The 20454-nt window shown below is 45.8% G+C and overlaps 1 protein-coding gene across 1 annotated transcript in view; it reads left to right on the top strand.

The window, feature by feature from the left end:
* Window positions 1-17466: 17466 nt before the first annotated feature.
* RCAN2 (regulator of calcineurin 2) overlaps window positions 17467-20454 on the top strand; it is a 174918-nt gene continuing 171930 nt past the window's right edge. The window contains exon 1 of the mRNA XM_040348440.1: window positions 17467-17713. Coding sequence (XP_040204374.1) covers window positions 17489-17713 — 225 coding nt within the window. The 5' untranslated portion in view covers window positions 17467-17488. The remainder of the gene's footprint in view (window positions 17714-20454) is intronic.

Here is a 20454-nt window from a genome sequence, read left to right as displayed (position 1 = left end):
GCATGAGAATTGAGCGTCTGCGCTCGACTGAACAGGCGGTGTTGGCGTTGCCCGTAAGGCATATGGCTCTTTGGGCCCAACCGCGCAGTTGATTTAAGTCAACCCCTTGGCCAGTTGTTGCGGATTGTTCCGCCAGATTCAGAATTTTTGTCAGGGGGCCAAACAGGTCCAGGATACGATCCTGGATATTATTGAAGGACCGATCGATCCCTTTCTTAGGCATCTTTCCTGTTTTAATCAGGTATTTCATCAGTATAGGGTCCACTGTAGGTGTGGCAACCGCTTTCATAGGGATATGCGGGCGGGGGCACTCCGCTCTAAGTTTGTTGCGATTGGATTTATCCAATTGTCTCCGTGCCCAGAGCTCTACATACTGGGACACATGGGGCAGGGGAGACCAATCCCCTGAGCGGGGATGTGAGATAGTGTCAGGATTGAAAAGAGGTTCCCCAGTGGCGTCTAATATGTCTTTGCCCTGTTTGTCAGGGTTGGCATCCGGGAGGATTGCCGAAGCCCCCGCATCCTCTTCCTCATAATAATCATCGGACCCTGAGACCTGTGATTTATCCGACTCGGCGGATGAATCGTCGTCTGACTCTATGATGTAAGAGTCTGGTTTGGCTCTCTTAGCGGAACCGTGCCTTTTTATTGACTCTCTGAGGCTCAGAGGTTGAAAAGGGTCTGTAGGATGCGTGGGGTGGCAGTCCGTGGAAGGATCTGCTCGTAGCATATTGTTAGCTTCCCCTGCCGGGGAGTCATAAACCGTTACCACGTTCTTCCTTTTAAAGGAAGATTTTCCCTTCTTTGTGGCTGGTTCTGTGCCGGGTGGTACGGACACAGGGGGGTAGTTGGATTGAGAAGCCCCAGAAGCGGTAGTTACTGCTAGTGCTGCTTGGACAGACTGGTTAATGATGTCCTGTAATTGGGAAGTACTGAGAAGATGAGTAGGTTCCAGGATTAGTTCCTGCTCTGTGGGGGAGGGGGAGCCCTCTTCAGTCATGATGATGAAGGAGAGAGACAGCGGTGCAAGGGTTAATGATGCACAGAAATTTTGCAGATGTCTGAAAAATAATGTGTATATATATATATGGCAGGTATCATCTAAAGGTTCTGGGGCGGTAGGATGTGGGCACAGGGTAGGATGGGAATTAAATTCCCAGGAGAAATGTGGTGACAGAAACTATACCAGGCTCTCCCTCCGGTCACCAGCGCCGACTGACACGCGACGGGAGGAGAGCCTGTAAGTGAGAGCGCTCTGGGGGCGAAGTCTCGCGAGACTACGGCCCCCAGGCGTCTATTGGTTGGAAGGTGTGAGAGAGCACGTATCTCAAGTCCAGAGCGCGATGCGATAGGACGGCGGGGGCGGCTCTGCAGAAGTGAAGTGAGGGGAGGCCCCGCCTACCTGGCGACGCACGTTCGTCCTATGGAGAGAAGGGGAAGATTGCCCGAGATGGCGCGCCGCATGGGAGAAAGGAAAGAGAGGGAGGGGTGCGCAGATCGCTGACACAACTGACAATCAGCGGTGTCAGCGGAGCGGAGGTAAGGAAAAAATATATGGGCACAGAAGAAAAAATGTTAAGGATAAAGTAAGATATAGTACATAAAAATAAAAGAGCTTGGAGGAAAGCTTAGGTGACAAGGAGATATGGGATCTCTTCAAAATCGCACCACCAAGACATAGAAATATATACAATATAAATATATAAGTAATATCAATATCTAATAATCCATGTATACTTATCTATGCTCCGCCGTGAGCAGAAAGAAAGAGGAAGATTCTAGTGAGAGCAGTCCATTTATAGAGACTGGAATGGGAGTGGTTTAGGCCATGGGACTGCTGGGAGGTGTGGTTCTACCAGTTTTTTCTTTTATTACATTCGTTAAAGGTTTTACACTTCTGCTGTGAGCATTAATAAAGAAGGATTAATGCATAAGATATGAGCCTCCTGTCTGATGTATAATCATAATGAGATCTGCATTTCATTCTTTATAGTGCTTCTTCCCTTGGGACAAACTTGCTGCTTTGCTTCCCTCTTTCTCATTGTGTGCAGAGCTCCACACCCTGAACATTCAGCTGAAAAGAAGCACATACAGTGTACACTAGAATAGATAGGATGGCAAAAACACCTATGTGTGCTGTTATCCTGCCTGTGTAACACAAATGTATGGCGACAAAGGAGTGGGCTTAAACGCACACACTCCACGTCTCTGGGTAGCTGATAGTTCTGTGTGTTCTCTTTCAAATGCGGATTAATGCATCGGCATACCTTCTTAAACCTAGTCTGTGCAGACATTATAGTCACCTGCTGACTTGGCACCATCTGCAGGCGGCTTAACTCCTAAATAGGAGACAGGAGTTGAACCCAACACAATTTTACTTCAGACAGTTGAAGTACAGAGGATATTTTTTCCAGTCTTAAGAAGACAATAACTTTCCTAAGCCCCGTCTCCGTGAATAATTAACACACTGACTGGGGGAACATGGAAGAACTGGGGTAGGTCTAGCTAAGACAAAACTAACTAGCCCTAAACAGGAGGGAAGCACAGAGGAAGAGACCAAAATCGCAATAATAAACAAGTTGTAGTGTCACAAAATCACCACTAGGTGTAAAAAAAAAAACATACTACAAAACAATAACAACTTACAGTGGCATACCTCCCAACATTTTGAGATGGGAATGAGGGACACCTACTAACAAAGTTATGTAGGCATAGGACACGCCCCCTGCCACACCCCCTTAAAGGAGAATTATCCAAAAAAGGACTTTTTTTACCACCACTATTCCTTTATACTAGCCTTTTAAATGTACAAATGCAGCAATTTAGAAATTGGATTTAACTGGTAATTGCGCGGTCATGCAATATTGTACCGAAACGAAATTTGCGTCTTTTTCTTCCCACAAATAGAGCTTTCTTTTGTTGGTATTTGATCACCTCTCCGATTTAAATTTTTTGTGCTATAAACAAAAATAGAGCGCCAATTTTGAAAAAAATGCAATATTTTTTACCTTTTTCTATAATAAATATCCCCCAAAAATATATAAAAACGTTTTTTTTACTACTAATGGCGGCGATCAGCGATTTTTTTCGTGACTGCGACATTATGGCGGACACTTTGGATAATTTTGACACATTTTTGGGACCATTGTCATTTTCACAGCAAAAAATGCATTTAAATGGCATTGTTTATTGTGAAAATTACAGTTGCAGTTTGGGAGTTAACCACAGGGGGCGCTGAAGGAGTTATGTTTCACCTAGTGTGTGTTTACAACTGTAGGGGGGTGTGGCTGTAGGTCTGACGTCATCGATTGTGTCTCCCTATAAAAGGGATGACACGATCGATGCAGCCTCCACAGTGAAGCACGGGGAAGCCGTGTTTACATACGGCTCTCCCCGTTCTTCAGCTCCGGGGACCGATCGCGAGGGGGTGGCTAGAAACGAATAGCCGCGCCGTCGTCCCGGATCGCTCCCTGACGATTTCCGACCGCCGCATGTACCGGGGGGGGGGTCCCGATCGGACCCCCGATCCACGTCTAGGCAGCGACGTGCGGGCACGTCGTTCTGCCTGTCCGTGCCATTCTGCCGACGTATATGTACATGCGGCGGTCGTTAAGCGGTTAAAGTGTTACTAAACCCAGGACCCTGCATTTACTATATCGGGTCTCCCACAGTACATGGAAATGAAATTATTTTAGTAGATATAAACTGCTAAATACCTTTTCTCATTCGCAGTACATAGCAGTCCTGTGACTTTTATCCGTGTCTGGCCGAGCACTGGTTAAAGCTTGTAGGAGGAGTTTTCATTCTCCTATGACTGTTCTATGAGGCTGCATGACCCCTGACTTCCTGTCTATGGTGCTTATTGGCCCTGTGCTGATCACATGCACCCTAATGAAAAAAAACAAACAAAGCAATACACACCAAACTGAGCATGTGCAGAGTGCTCCCAAGGCTCTGTTATATCAGTAGATGGATTGAGGACAGTAAAAGAAGGGGAGGATCAGAAGAGTCAGGATCAAACAGCCTTTTTACACAATGCAGAGGATTAACCCTTTAGGTTCCACAGTTAACATGCATGCTTTACTGCATATACAGAGTGATATTTCTGTTGTGGGTTTAGTAACACTTTAATGCATTCTTTGATGCAGCAGCGGGGCTCGGGAGCAAGCCAGCATAAGTGCCCCCATGGGAAATGGCTTTCTGTTGGGGGCATCTGCTAAAGAGGAGGAGCTGTAGCGCGAGACCCAGGAAGAGGAGGTTTGGAGTCGCTCTGTGCAATTCCAAAACTCAGTGTAGCACACCCCCTAAGGAGCCGCAGGTTACTGGGATCCCCCACCCTGCACAGCCAGGCACAACAAATTTCACAGTCTCTGAGTCAGAGAGCATTCCGTGACTTTGTTGGTTTTTGTTTTTCTTTATAGAGGGTAATAAACTTAAATGGGGATAGGGGTATTATGGGATTTCCACTTGACTTCAGAACAAACTTCAGGGATACTTCTTCTATATACAATCTATATACACTCTGCTTCCTCCAGAACTCGCTTGCAGAACTCCCCTGGCTCACTGATGGTGACACAGCATATAGTCATATTTTTCAGCAAAAGCCTGTTAGGTGTCCAGCATACAGTACATCTCTGTGGCTACTGATCCCAGCACCACCTCTTCAGGCACTGCCAGTCCACCTGGATGCAGCGGTCTCTTTCACTAGCCCTCCTGGCCAACTTCTCCACAATCCTCCGAGACTGAACACTCACCAGCCTACCCGGCTGACCTCTCAGGAGATCTCCTGGACATGCTGACCTGCTCCCGTTGTCCTCTTCTTGCTCCCATGCCTCCGGGAAGGGATTCCTCCATGTGATGTGGGGGATCCTTCCAGCACCTGGCCCAAAGTCACCCCCCAAGACTAGGGGGCACCCTCAAGGGCCACCGACAGCCTCCTCAGCACTCTATCTCCATCTTCCACCCGACTGACTCCTGCTGGCATGACGCATGCCCATTTATAAGGTGGCCTGCCCCTTGCCAGCCCATTGGCTGGGGTCCTCATAAATATGCCAAGCAGCTCCTCTTAGCCTCTGCCCACTACATGAGGAAGCTTCTCCAAGGTTCCATAAAACAGGGGGAGGCAGCAGAGGTGCTGCTTGCTGAGTCATCCAGCCTCCCCGAGTCACTCAACCCTGACCAAGATTTAACCCAAGCCTGGCTCTCAGCCAGACCAATTTACCTACACCAGTAGCCAGGCAAATTGAGGTTGAGGGTGCTACACCAGTTTTGTGGGTTTGAACACTCTTGAGCCCCAACATATACCAATATACTGGCCAGTGGGAGAGGGTTGGACAGAGACTATGAATTTCTGATTCTTGCATCACATTTAGTTAGGACACAAGAATTTGCAACTGTTCTTGTATACTTGTTAGGCCTCGTACACACGGACGGACTGTTCGCTGAAATCGGTCCGCCGGACCGTTTTCAGCGGACATGTCCGCCCGGAGATTTCTGTCTGATGGTTGTACACACCATCAGACATAAATCCGCGCGGACAGACAGCGCAGTGACGTGGCCGCGACGATGACGCGGCGACGTGCGCGACCCTGGAAGGTCAATGCTTCCACGCATGCGTCGAATCACTTCGACGCATGCGAGGGATGGCGGCCGATCGGACATGTGCGGTGAGTCTGTACAGACGACCGAACATGTCCGACGGACATGGTTCCAGCGGACATGTTTCTTAGCATGCTAAGAAACATTTGTCCGCTGGAAACCTGTCCGATCCGCCGGACATTTGTCCGGTCGGCCGTACAGACGACCAAACATGTCTGCTGAAACTGGTCAGCGGACCAGTTTCAGCAGACATGTTCGGTCGTGTGTACGAGGCCTTAGAGTGTTCTGCTGCTGTTGCTGGGAATAGGGTACCTGAGAAAAAGTGACTCCTTTAGGGGTAAGTGCTACATTCATTGAGTCCATGAAGTCACCATCTAATAGTTGGTGCATCTAAGCGGTTTGTATACCTCCTCATTCAATCAAAAATCTACAGGTGCAAGGCAAACTTTAGACTTGGACGGGTGAGTTGGGTGAATTAGGTTAGATCAGGTCAAAGGGGCAAAAAAGATAAGCCTACTTTGTTTTGAAGTGTACTTATTCTTAACCCCCTTAGCGGTATTCTCGAGCGTTCTCGGGGTTGTTTTTCAATGCAAAAATCGGTAACCCAGAGTCACGCTCGGGGTAGATGTGCAGAGCCTGCAGCGCGCGCTGGCTTACCTTTTCCAGGTAGGGTTACTGTACTTACCTTGTCCCTGGATCCAGCGATGCATCCCCGCTGTGTAAGCGAGCGGCGTCCTCAATTCGACTCACACAGTAAGTTCCCTGCGACGTTACGACGCACGGGGGCGGAGACCGGCGGCAAATTCAAAAAAGTAAACAAACACATTACATACAGTATACTGTAATCTTATAGATTACAGTACTGTATGTAAAAAATACACCCCCTCCCCTTGTCCCTAGTGGTCTGCCCAGTGTCCTGCATGTAGTTTTATATAATAAAAAAAAAAATTTTGTGCCTGAAAACTGTAGATTGTCCATAGCAACCAAAAGTGTCCCTAGAAAACAGCGATAATAAATTCTAATCACTTGTAGAATTGTGCGATAGCGATTTGTGGGGAAATTCGTCATAAAAAAATAAAAGTAATGACAGCGACAATTCTGCAACTGAGCAAATTTCAGTGATTTTGATTTGATTACATTATTGAATAATTTTTATTATAATTACATTATCATTTGTTATAATTATTTGTGGTTATTTATTATATTATAATTTTATGATTTTGTGTTTCAAATTTTATCATACCCGGGATGCCTACTAGACTCTTGTTTGGACAGATTTAAGTGAGTTATTCCTAAGAATTGCAGGCCTACAGTATAAAACGCAGAATTTCCATGCAAAATAATTGTACCGCTTTTGGTACGTAATTCCAGACAGAATCATACCGCCAGGGAGGTTAAAGGCAGAACAGGAAAAATAGCAGCCTTGGCTGCCCCATGCCTTAATTGATAAGGATTGCAATGGCCAGAGAGAAGCTAGCACAGCTGCATTGTTTGCTCCATCAGACACTAAGCTTGGCCATTTGGACACCTACCAGGCCCTAGGCTTCTGTCTAGGTCAGTGTTTCTCAACTCCATTCCTCAAGGCACCCCAACAGGTCATGTTTTCAGGATTTCCCTCAGATGAAACGGCTGTTACTCAGGCTGGGTTCACACTACTACACTACTTCCATCCTACTTTGCTCTGCTACATTGGTCCTACACTGATCCTACATTGGTCCTACATTAGTCCTACATTGATCCTACATTGGTCCTACATCCATCCTACTTTCATGAACAGGATACTACTTTGATCCGACTTTGTGATAGTCTGACTTGTTCTTTGACCAATCAAAACAATCCCAGAGTGAGATAAATTCCTTTTACTGCTGCTGTAATCACATGTCAGATGTCAAAAGTCAGATGGTTTAAGACAAGGCTCCTACTTTGGTCCGACTTCAATGATATTCAATGGGCTGAAGTAGGATCAATGTAGGACCAAAGTAGTACAGGGAGCATTTTCAAAGTCGGACCGACTTGTGTAGGACCAGTTAAGACAGCTCTCATAGGGAAACATTGATTTTCACACGTCATGCTACATGAGCTCCCAGTGTAGGACCGTTGTCGGACAAGTGTGAACCCAGCCTACGGCAGTGAAACTGATCAAATCACCTGTGCAAAATAATGGAAAGCTTGAAAACCTGACCTGCTGTGGCTCCTTGAGGACTGGAGTTGAGAAACACTGATCTAGGTTGCATTGTGGATGATCCAATTGTGACTGGGCTGGATTCCTTCCTGTCAACTGCTTGGGGCTGAAGGGGGTGTTTGCAATGTGCCCGCCCCCCCGAAGTTCTTCATGTGGGCACGTGGTGCGAACATTCACCCAATGTGATCAGGCGTGTTTACATGCTTTCATCTTTTATCACAGTGATTGTTCAGTGCCGAGATTGATAAAGTCTGTAGGAAGTTTTAGAATGATTTCTGCTGTGCATTATAGAAAGCTTTATATAAAAGTATTATACATTTAATGTTTTTTTTTTTTTCTTTCAATCATTTTTATTTATTTCAAGATATGAAAAGAAACAAAGTCATCAGGGAAAGGTAAAGCGTAGGTGGAATGAAATTAAAGTGTATGTAGGCAAACCGCTAAATACGCAGCTGAAGTACATAATTGTGAGCGTTCTCACCTACCGAAAATATACACCAAAAGCCAGTATGGCTTTTCTACAATAAAAATGCTTCCTGCTCGCAAGTTTAAAAAAAAAAAAATAAGCATAATTATTAATTATATTTAATTATATTATATTATCATTTTATTTGATATAATTAAACATCGTTTTTTAAATAATTATTTATTTAAATATCAAAAATGTTATATTTTTTAAAATTACTTTTTGGGAAACATTTTATGTCTCGCCCATCCCTCCTTTTCACCCCCCCCCCCCCTCTATCTGATCGCTGTTATGAAATAAATCCTAAATGTCCATTTTACTTAGATAAGTCATATGCCGCCTACACACGATCAGCCTTTTGCCCGGCCAAATCACATCGGAATTCCATCGGAATTCCATTGGAGAAAAATAGAACATGTTCTATATCTAAACTCCAATGGAATTCATCTGAATTTCGATGAAAAAACTCTGATGGGGCTACACACGATCGGAATATCTGATGGAAAAAGTCAGTAGGACTTTTTCCTTTTGAAATTCCGATCGTGTGTACGCGGCAATAGTCATACGGGACTCAAGGCCCAGGCCTTTTCTTCTTTTCTTTACTTCTTCCTTGGGATACGTTTTCGGGTGCTCGACGTGGACTCTTTCGATTGGATGGCCATCGGCGAGGTCCTCTCAGAAGATAGGGGGACTGAAATAATAACAGGAAGATGGCAGGAAAAGGTGGTCTTGGGGCGCCATGGCAGTGTAGGAATAGCAGTCCTACACATGCTTTTTAAATAATTATATATTTAAATATCAAAAATGTTAGATTTTTTATAACCTCTTTTTGGGATACATTTTATGTTTTCACCCCCCCCCCCCCCCCCATCTGATCACTGTATTAAAATAAATTCTAGGGCCCAGATTCACAAATCGCTTACGCCGATGTATAACAAGTTACGCCGACGTAAGTGCAAATGTGCCCAGTCGTATCTGTGCGCCAGACACACAAACTAATATGCGCCTAAAAACACGCTATACCCCGCCGACGTATCTTGCTTACGCCGGCGTAGAGTGGGCGCACGTTTAGGCTGGGAGCATGGTGCCGCTCCCATTGATTAGCCATTCAAACATGCAAATTAGGGAAATACGGCGATTCATGAATGTGCGTGTGCCCGGCGCATGCTACGCGAGATGTGCGTAAGTTGTACGTCCGGCGTGAAGTTATTCCCCATAAAGGAGGTGCAACAGACATGCACAGGTCTGCACCAGGGAGCACAAGCCGGCGTATTGTGCGTTGGACGTGTGTCTGGCTGGGCGTACGTTACGTTCACGGCGTACGCAGTGATCCGGCGTAGCTTAGGCAGTTGTGGCGGCGTGGTTGTGGGCAGGCGCGGGGGGGGGGGGTGCACATGCGCAGTTCGTGATACGTACCTGTCTGGCGCTCGGCCCATCTTTTGCATGGGGTCACGCCTCATTTGCATGGGTCACGCCCACTTCCACCTACACCGGCGTACGCCTACGAAACCCACGCCACGCTGGCGCAACGTTGGGAGCACTGGCTTGCTAAATTCAATGCTTGCCTCTCTGCGCTGCGTTGGCGTAGCGTACGGCGGTTACTCTACGGCGGCGTAAAGTGTGCCTTGCTCTCTGTGAATCAGAGCCAAAATGTCCGTTTTTACTTATGTAGCACTACCCCCGGAGGAGCTGCTGGTTGTTTTGGGTGGCACATTTACTTCATGGCTCCCCCGAATTCCTAGGGGTGAATGATGCGTATTGCATTTAGTAGAAGTAAAGGGATGTCCGCAACAGGTGTTCTTTGCTGTGCTCTTTATTACCCAGCCGGGTAAAAACAATAAAACTTGTGGCGAGGAAAGTAAAGTTGAAGAAGAAAGGAGAATAGCAAATTCAGGCGTGATAATAGGGAAACAATCCTGCTCCCAAGCGTAACACTTCTCTGTGCCACTCTTGCCGAAGTGGGTCTAGTGTACCCGGACAGGCCTCTCTCACTGACCTGGCAGCCGGAGTATCACTCAGACAATTGTAGGATAAAGTCTCTGCCACAGACCCTCCTTAGTGAATGTCAGGGAGACACCTCTGCCACAGGCCCTCTCTGATTTGTAGTTACGGAGGCAATCCTCCTTCGGTGAATTACGCCTGGATCTCCTTCAACTTGTCGCCCAGGTACCGACTGACAGGTGATCAATCCTTCATTGTCCAGCTACCTTGATACCCGGTGGTTTGTCGAGGCCCTTTTGGACCGCCAGCCTCTCAATGGTGCTCCTCAGACGGACTCCCCACCGAACAGCAATACAGCTTGGGATCCTCAAAGGTGGGAACCCAGTCGCTCACTGGGTCCCTGTCACTTTTCAGATGCTCCGGGCCATTGTGGTCCCAGAACCAGGAACACGTGTGGCACGCACGCCCCGGCCAGGTAGGCCATAACGCCGGGGCGCCGTGATGTGGTCACCCTAAAGGTGGGTGCCACACTCGAAGAAGAACACCCAGAACCAATGGCATCTGCCCCATAAATACCCCTCCCCAGCATGCACAGCGAGGTCAAACCCTACTGATTAGCTGCTGGGAAAGAGCACCCAAACCTTGACTCCACTGCTGCTACCTGCAGCACCAGGGTTGTAAGAACACCCCAGCACAACAGAATAAGCCCACAGCACAGCCAAGCTGAGACAGAGACCCTGTTTAACACATAACAATTTGAATCAGAGTTTAACTACACTCTGATCTCCCTCTAAATTTAACTAGCACCGGTACTGTAAAGTAACCAGGCGCTACACTTAGATAAGCCATAGTCATACGGGACTTAAAGCCCAGGCCTTTTCTTCTTTTGTTTACTTCTTCCTTGGGATGCTTTATCGGGGGCTCAACGTGGACTCTTCCTATTGGATGGCCGTTGGCAGGGTCCTCTCTGGAGAGAGGTGGTTGGCAGGAAACGGTGGTCTTGGGGTGCCATGGCAGTGTAGGAATAGGAAAAGCAGTATCTCACACTGGAACCAGTGGCAGCAAGGAATATGGATGGGGGACTTATATCAGGTAAGTATTGCTGACTTCACAAGGCAGGGGGTAAAAAAGATTCAGGAATGAAGGGGAGGGGTTTGTTTGTGAACAAACCTCATGTGACCACCATGATTGGCTGCCATGTTGATCACAAGATTACAAAACACGCTGCTTCCCCGACCTTGACAGTGCAGTCTCACAACGCGCTTATATGTGTGCATTCTAGGTAACCAGCTAGGAACAATGTAAGTATGTATGTGTCACATCTGTGGGATCCCCATGGAGCTGGAACTGTCCCTGATTTCGAGGGACTGTCCCTGATTTGGAGCAATGTCCCTCTTTCCTCCTCATTTGTTCCTCATTTTGGTCAGATCTGTATAGTTGTATATAAAATTCATGTTTTATCTTTCAAAAAGTGTTTCCCAATGCTAAATCTTTGATCCAAATTATAAATTGCTGCATTTGTAAATTTTAAGAGCCAATATAAAGGAATAGTAGTGGTAAAAAAAGTCCCTTGTTGATTTAATTAACCTTTTTTTGGGTTATTTCTCCTATAAGGGGGTGTGACAGGGGGCGTGTCCTATGCCTAAATACATTTGCTATTAGGTGTCCCTCATTCTCATCTCAAAATGTTGGGAGGTATTCACCAGTGATTGCCACTAGCTTCCAGGTCCATGCTGAGTGGCTTCTCACTGAAAACAGGAAGCCATTTAGAAAAGACTTTGCATTTTCTCAGTGAATGCAAAGTTTTCTTTGTTTGGATGAGATAGAAATGGTGACATCACCTCCTCGTCCAATCAGAATTCTTTGCATTTACTGAGAAATTGCAAAGTGTTCTCTGAATGGTGCCTATGCCAAGCTGGTGACCTCCTGTGTTTACAATGCAGCAGGGCAGCCGCTCAGCATGGGACCCGTCCCGGAAGCAAGCGGAGATCACTGGAGTAGCGGAGCTTACTGGACCAATGTAACATACACTATATTACCAAAAGTATTGGGACGACTGCCTTTGCACGAACATGAACTTTAATGGCATCCCAGTCTTGGTCCATAGGGTATAATATTTAATTGAAATTGTTGTAGGTGTCACCGGCGCAAAGATAAATAAACAATATAAAACGTGATCTGCTGCAATACCGTGTAAGCCCTAAAGAGGGCAAAATGTGCATGTAAAAGGAAAAAGTTACTGCGCTGATCTAATAATCCCTAAAGTGTGATCTCTAGAGATGTGAACTGTGAACTGGTATAGTGCACAATCAACCATATATATTATCAGGAGTTTGAAAACACCTAATATTCAATGTGGATAAAAAATAAACAAATCTTGATACAAACAAACAATCTGTGAAGATATGTTATAAACCTAAATACATTAAACGTGATCCAAACAGTGATTTTTTGGTTTGGTTGGCCTGCACATCAGAGTGCCATAGTGCTCCTATAAAGGAAAAGAATGGCTACTCTTACTGCTTCAAGTCCACCAATAGTGAAAACAAAGCAAAAAAGATTTTCCCAAAAATAAAATAAAATCAAAATAATCAAAAATCGCAACAAAACCAATAATACCAAATGTGCAATGCGCCAGCTGCGCTGAAAATATAGTCCAATAACAGGCAGTTTTGCTATTACACAATATATTCCAGTGGGAAAAAAGTTCAATGCTGGTAATGCTGTATACTGAAAAAAGTGCAACTGTCTCTTCCACCCGACAAAGATGTGCCACCATCACCAATGGTTAAACTCAACACTCACCAGACCCCAGGTCATAAAAGGCCCCAAAGTAGTGTCTTTTCTTTGTCCGTTAGTGGATGTTGCCTCCTTCTCCCTTTTACAAGATATCCTTAGATCCTCAAAAACAAGGGGCTCATCATGGTGTAGTATATTAAAACTTATTTATTAAAATATATAAAAATGCACTTACAAGAAAGAGTGCCTGTGACCGGTGTCTTTGGCAGTGTCAGCCGTTAAAAGCCGCTGACCAGCATGTGAATGGCGTTTTGGGAAGTGTGCATACCCCGCTCCTCTCCTCATATGCTGCTACAAGGGGACCTGGCGTGCTGGTATGTTCCCCTCCTTGTGTGTGTGTCCAGACAGCCTCTGGCCCACCCTTTGCAGCTATAACAGCTTCAACTTTTCTAGGAAGGCTGTCCACAAGGTTTAGGAGAAAAATGGTCAAACACTCCCATAGACACTCCTAAACCTTGTGGACAGCCTTCCCAGAAGAGTTGAAGCCGTTATAGCTGCAAAGGGTGAGCCAACTCAATATTGAACCCTACGGACTAAGACTGGGATGCCAATAACGTTCACGTTAATGTGCATGTAAAGGCAGGTGTCCCAATACTTTTGGTAATATAGTGTATGTATAAATTGCCATACCTGGACTTCTTCTTTCATGGTCTCTCAGCATGGGGAACCAGAACCATGCCTGAGAATGTTGATCTACAGATTAAAGAAGTAAAGGGGACTTCTATCCCTTACTATATTTCAGACTTTTAACATAGTTACATAGTTAGTCAGGTTGAAAAAAGACACAAGTCCATCCAGTTCAACCACAAAAAAAATAAACAAACAAAATAAAAAACACAGTACAATCCTATACACCCAACTCCATACCCACAGTTGATCCAGAGGAAGGCAAAAAACCCCAGCAGAGCATGAGATCCAATTTGCTACAGCAGGGGAAAAAATTCCTTCCTGATCCCCCGAGAGGCAATCGGATTTACCCTGGATCAACTTTACCTACAAATCTTAGTACTCAGTTATATTCTGTACATTTAGGAAAGAATCCAGGCCTTTCTTAAAGCAATCTACTGAGCTGGCCAGAACCACCTCTGGAGGGAGTCTGTTCCACATTTTCACAGCTCTTACTGTGAAGAAACCTTTCCGTATTGGGAGGTGAAATCTCTTTTCCTCTAGATGTAAAGAGTGCCCCCTTGTCCTCGGTGTTGACCGTAAAGTGAATAACTCAATACCAAGTTCACTATATGGACCCCTTATATATTTGTACATGTTGATCATATCCCCCCTTATTCTTCTCTTCTCAAGAGTGAATAAATTTAGTTCTTCTAATCTTTCCACATATCTGAGCTCCTCCATGCCTCTTATCAGTTTGGTTGCCCTTCTCTGCACTTTCTCCAGTTCCCAGATATCCCTTTTTGAGAACTGGTGCCCAAAACTGAACTGCATATTCCAGATGAGGTCTTACTAATGATTGATTGATTGATATTTGAGCTTAATTAGGCGCCAAATGCCCACTGTGAAGTGAGCGTCTAAGCGCCGCTGGTGAGATGTAACTTTGAATCAATCCGTGGTGAAGAAGAGAGAGAAAAGAGAAGAGAGGGCGGTAAAAGGAAAGGGTATCCAGCCCTTAGGGGAGCAAGAGGAAAGAGCCGTGAAGTGTATGAGAAAAAATATAAAAGAAAAAGGAACAGTGGGGATACTAGAGGAGGGGTAGAAGACATCATAGTTATTAGAGAGGCAAGTGGCCCCTTCAATGAGGGGGCGGACTGTAAGAGGGAAAAGAATATAAATTTAACCATAGGCCTGGATGAACAGTTCCGTCTTTAGTTTTTTTCTGAAGAGGAGCAGGTTAGATGTCATCTTAAGTTCCAAGGAGAGGGCATTCCACAGCATGGCACCCCTACTCTGGAGTCGTTTGCCTCCCATGGAAGAAAGTTTAGATGGAATGACTGTGGCTAAATGTTGGGTCTTGGATCTTAATGGGCGCGAGGGTTCATAGTGCACCGCCAAGCTGTGTAAGTACTTGGGACCCTGTCCCCAGTATGCACGGAAGAAGATGCAGAGCGTTTTAAAGATCACTCTCTGCTCAATAGGGAGCCAATGAAGTGATCTCCTGGCCAGGCTAATATGGTCTCTTCTCGCTAGACCGAGTACAAAGCGAGCAGTGTGGTTCTGAACCACCTGAAGCTTATGGGCCCATTTCTGCGGGGCACCCAATAGGAATACGTTTGCCCCGTCTAACCGGGAATGGATAAAAGCCTGGGCAAGTAGTGATCTGTTATTTTGGGTGAATAGATGTTTTACTTTTCTGAGGAGCCTTAGATGGTAATTGGCATTCCGCAGGATGTTTCTGAAGTGGGGAACAAACGAGAGGGTGTCATCGATTATGACTCCTAGGTTTTTTACCTGCTTGGCTGGAATGGGTGTGGGTCCGAAAGACAGAGGCCAAGCAGCCAGCAATAGGGGGCTAGTAGGACCAATTAATAGAACTTCAGTTTTAGCTGCGTTCAGTCCAAGCCTATTGCCAGCCATCCAGTCCTGTATTTCTACCAGGCATTTCGCCAACTGAACTGGCTGCTGAGGTCCTCCTGCTGAATCAGCCAGAATTTGTGTGTCATCGGCATAAAGCTGACACTCCAAGTTATTGTTCTGGATGATGTCAGCAAGAGGACGAACATAGCAGTTAAAGAGGAGTGGCGATAGAGCACTCCCCTGTGGAACTCCGCATGTCAGAGGTCTTGGGGTAGACCGGTGTGTTCCCATCTTGACACATTGTGTTCTCTCATGGAGAAATGAGCGTATCCAACTCAGGACCACCCCGTTAAGACCAAAAAGATTTTTTAATCTGTCCAACAGTATATCATAGTCGACAGTGTCGAATGCTGCGGAGAGGTCTAGCAAAATCAGGGCTGCCGACCCCCCTGCGTCACGGATTGTCAATAATCTTTCTCGCATGGCCAGCACAGATATCTCGGTTCCTCTTCCCGGACGAAACCCCGACTGGGTGTCATGGAAGAGGTTACCCCCCTCAAAATAGTTTTGTAGCTGCCTGAAGACTACTTGCTCTAGGATTTTTGCCAGGAAGGGGATGGCGGAAATGGGCCTGAAATTGAGTGGGTCATTTATGTCTAGACCCATCTTTTTCAGAAGGGGTGTTACTATGGCATGCTTCATTTTTCCTGGGACGATGCCTAATTGCAGAGAAAGGTTAATAACTTTGCAAATGTCCAGGGCCAATGTTTTTGCGTTGGCCTTCATGAGCCACCCGGGACAGATATCATCCGGATATGATGATGCTTTTAAGTCTCTCATAATTTTCAGTATCTCCCCAGGGGTAGTATCTGTAAATCGCATAAGACCTGAATGGAGGCCAGATGATATTGGTTGGTCTAAGGGTCGCATAGCCTGGTTGGTAGATGTCCGGATTTTCTGTATTTTGGCTTCAAATGACAGAAGAAGGCTGGAGCACATTTTATCTGAGGATGGTATGGAAGAAAAGTATTTTTTGTTGTTAAAGAGGCTGGATGTGATTTTGAATAGTTCAGCCTCTTTATTAATAGCTTGGGCTATTTGGGCATTATAATAGCTTCTTTTTTGGAGTTTTACGTGCTTGCTATACACTCTGCACTGGTTCCTGTAGGCCAATTTGTCCTGCGGGTGGTTAGTTCTGATCCATTTGCGTTCAAGCTGACGTCTTTTGGATTTTAACTCTCCCAGTGAGGATGAATACCAAGGGCATGATTTAGATTTCCTAGGCCTATTGTATGACGTAGTGATGGGCGCCACTTTGTCAAGGGTGTTTATTAGTTTTTGTTCAAATGCATCCATGGCCTGTTCTAATTTTTCCAAATCATTTTCAATGTCGACTAACTTCTGTTCTGAATTGCCTTGGCTGTTAATATAGGCTGAATGAAAGGTTTCATCGCTGATTTTTGTAAGTTTTCGGAAAGGCTTTGATCTTTCCATCGGGGGGCCTGAGGTATTTTTTCTGGGGGCTAGGTCTGGCAGAGTGTATTTTAATAGATAGTGGTCCGTCCATCCTGTCACTGTTGTAGATAGATTTGTGACTTGAAGATCATTAGAGAGTATAGCGTCAAGCTGATGTCCAAGGATATGAGTTGGCCCCTGAACTTTCTGCTCGAACCCCATACCCTCCAGGTCTTCTAGGAGGTCCTTGGCGTGTGGTTCTTCAGTCTGCTCTAACCAAACGTTGAAGTCTCCTTGAATTATTAATTTATCCTGGTTAGCAGTTAGTTGCATAATATATTCATTAAATTCTTTGACAAAATGGCCGCTATATTCTGGAGGTCTATATATAGTGACCAGGGTAAATGATAAGCAAGGATTGACTGAGCATTTAATGAATGATTTGTACAGGGGCAAAATTATATCTTTGTCTCTGGAGTACATACCTCTCTTAATACAAGAAAGGACTTTTGTCTGACATCTTTTTTTATCTTTCCATTGCATTTTGTGATAGGTCATTTCTTTTTTGTTCTTTGTTTAGGATGAGGGAAGACCTATACTTAACCGGGATGAGGGATGCAAGTTATTTTACCTGTGTGGTCGGGGGCGGGGACCTTCTGGTACTCTGCCCCATACATAGAAGCATGGATCTGTCCAGGTACCTCACTGAAGAAGATTTTCAGGGCATCACAGACTTCAACGATCTTCCCACCTCGCTCTTCGCCTGCAACGTCCACCAGTCTGTTTTTGAAGATGAAGCCAGTAAGGTAAGGTACTGCCTAATGAGTGAAAAGGCCATTATTGGGGCCAATGTGGTTCAAGCTGAATACACAGATGAAATACATATAAGAGACTTGCTTTACCTGCTTAAGGAATTGAACCTCTGTCCATTCAGTTCTGAGATTTACATGTCTAACAGATTCCTCCATCCACACTACACACCACGGATGGACGAATCTCCTGCTGTAGATATTGTACTTGGAAACCCGGCCTCACCAGCTGTAAAAACACCTGAACAGCAGCTGCATCTGGCCAACAGTTTTCCACTTGGCTCCTTTGATGTTTCAGTCGAGGAATGGTGGAAGGGAGGCAGCCAACCGTGCCACCCACTAAGAACATTTTGTCTGGTTGATAAGGAACTGGCTGAAATTTGGTCTGTGTATGGCCAGCTTAAAGAGGAAATGAAAAGTCAGCAGCTAGAAATACTGTAGCTTCTGACTTTTAAAATAAGGACACTTACCTGTCCAGGGATCCAGCAATGTCCTCACCCGAAATCCTAGAAGACTGCGGGGGAAGGAGGGGGGAAAGGGCGAACTTCCGGCTCAGATTGCTGTCGTGATCTGAGCCAGAAGTGGGAGCGGGTACCTGTCAAAACCAGGTACCCCCCCCCCCAAAAAAGTGGCAAATGTGGCAGTGGGGTGCAAACAAGCAGAGCTTCCCCTTTTGACTGGAGCTTCGTTTTAAGGCACGCCTGCCCGGCTGTGATTCGTCACAGCACATGCCGATCACTCTGTCCTGGCCAGTAATTGAGCACCAGCACCTGGCGATCAGCGTTTACAGAAAACAGTTCTATGCGCTAGATTCAGGTAGAATTAGGCGGGTGTAGCGTATCTCAGTTAGAGCAGCAGGTCCTGTATTCACATAGAACTTGTGCTGAAACTTACGGCGGCGCAGTGTAACTGGGCCGGCGTAAGCCCGCCTAATTCAAAATAGGCTGGTTGGGGGCGTGTTCTATGTAAAATACTAGTGACCCCACGTATTTGACGTTTTTAATGAACGGCTCATGCGCCGTCCGTGGACCTATCCCAGTGCGCATGCTCCAAATGACGTCGGCAAATCGTCATGCTTTCGACGTGAACGTAATTTACGGCCAGCCCCATTCACGGACGAGTTACGCAAACGACGTAAAATTTTTAAATTTCGACGCGGGAACGACGGCCATACTTAACATTGGCTGCGCCATGTATTTGGTGGAATAACTTTACGCCTGAAAACCCCTTACGTAAACAGCGTATCTTTACTGCGACGGCCGGGCGTACGTTCGTGAATCGGCGTATCTAGCTGATTTACATATTCTAGGCGTAAATCAGTGTACACGCCCCTAGCGGCCATCGTAAATATGCAGTTAAGATACGACGGCATAGGAGACTTACGCTGGTCGTATCTTAGCAACATTTAAGCGTATCTCAGTTTGAGCATACGCTTAAAGTTGCGACGGCGGTGATTCGGACTTACAACGGCGTATCGACTGATACGCCCATCGTAAGTCTATGTGAATATTCCCCTTAGGCCTCGTACAGACGAGGGGTTATCCGCTGGAAACGGTCCGCCGGACCGTTTCCAGCGGACATTCCTCCTCCGGATTTTGATCCGATGGCTTGTACACACCATCAGATCAAAATCCGCGCGGAAAACATCCGCGGTCATGTGTCGCGCCGCGACGATGACGCGGCGACGTGCGCGACGCTGGAAGGTAAATACTTTCACGCATGCGTCGAATCATTACGACGCATGCGAGGGATGGGAGCGGACGGACTGATCCGGTGAGTCTGTACACAGACTCACCGGATCAGAAATTTTTATCCGCTGGGATCAAAATTTCTATCCGCTGGAAATCCGTTGGCTGGATTTTTATCCGCCGAAAATTGTCCGCTCGGGCCTACACACGACCGGATCTATCCACTGGAACTGATCCGCGGATAAATCCCAGCGGATAGATTCGGTCGTGTGTACGAGGCCTTAGAGTGTAAACAGCACAGAGCTGTATTCAGTGACAGAGATCTAGCTTGTTTTTCATTCCCTACTAAGCAGGGAATGAAACACTAGATCCACGGTAAAAGCAGCACACAGTACACACACAAACACCTGTGAGGCACATATTTAACCCCTTGATCGCCCAAAACGTTAACTCCTTCCAGCTCAGTGTCATTAGTACAGTGACAGTGCATACAGTAGTATTAGCACTGATCACTGTAATAATGGCACTGGTGATGTCAGTGACAGTTCCCACAAAAGTGTTAGTTATTGTCAGATTGGCCACCGCACTATTGCAGTCCTGTTATAAGTGCTAGAAAAAAAAATATGAAAAGAAAATTAAAATTAGATATATAAATTATATATCCCATAGTTTTTGGACGCTAGAACTTTCACACAAACCAATCAAGATGCACGTATTGGGATTTTTTTTTTACCAAAAATGTGTAGCAGAATATATTTTGATTAAAATGTATTAAAAGATTATTTTTTGTGGGACATGTTTTATAGTAGAATGTAAAAAATATTGGGCCAGATCCACATACAATTGCATCGGCGTAGCGTATCTGAGATACACTACGCCGCCGTACCTTACCTGGCGTATATTCGAATCCTCAGCGAGTTCGCGCCTTAAATTACGGCGGCGTAGTGTATTTCTGGCGGCGGATTTGAAATTGGGCGGGTTGGGGGCGGGTTTCATTTAAATGAAGCGCGTCCCCGCACCGAATGAAGTGCGCATGCGTCGTCCCGAAAT

Source organism: Rana temporaria, chromosome 4 (genome assembly GCF_905171775.1).
Source record: "Rana temporaria chromosome 4, aRanTem1.1, whole genome shotgun sequence".
Lineage (NCBI taxonomy): Eukaryota > Metazoa > Chordata > Amphibia > Anura > Ranidae > Rana > Rana temporaria.
The sequence above is the reverse complement of the archived record's forward strand: the minus strand, read 5'-3'. Positions and strand labels throughout refer to the sequence as shown.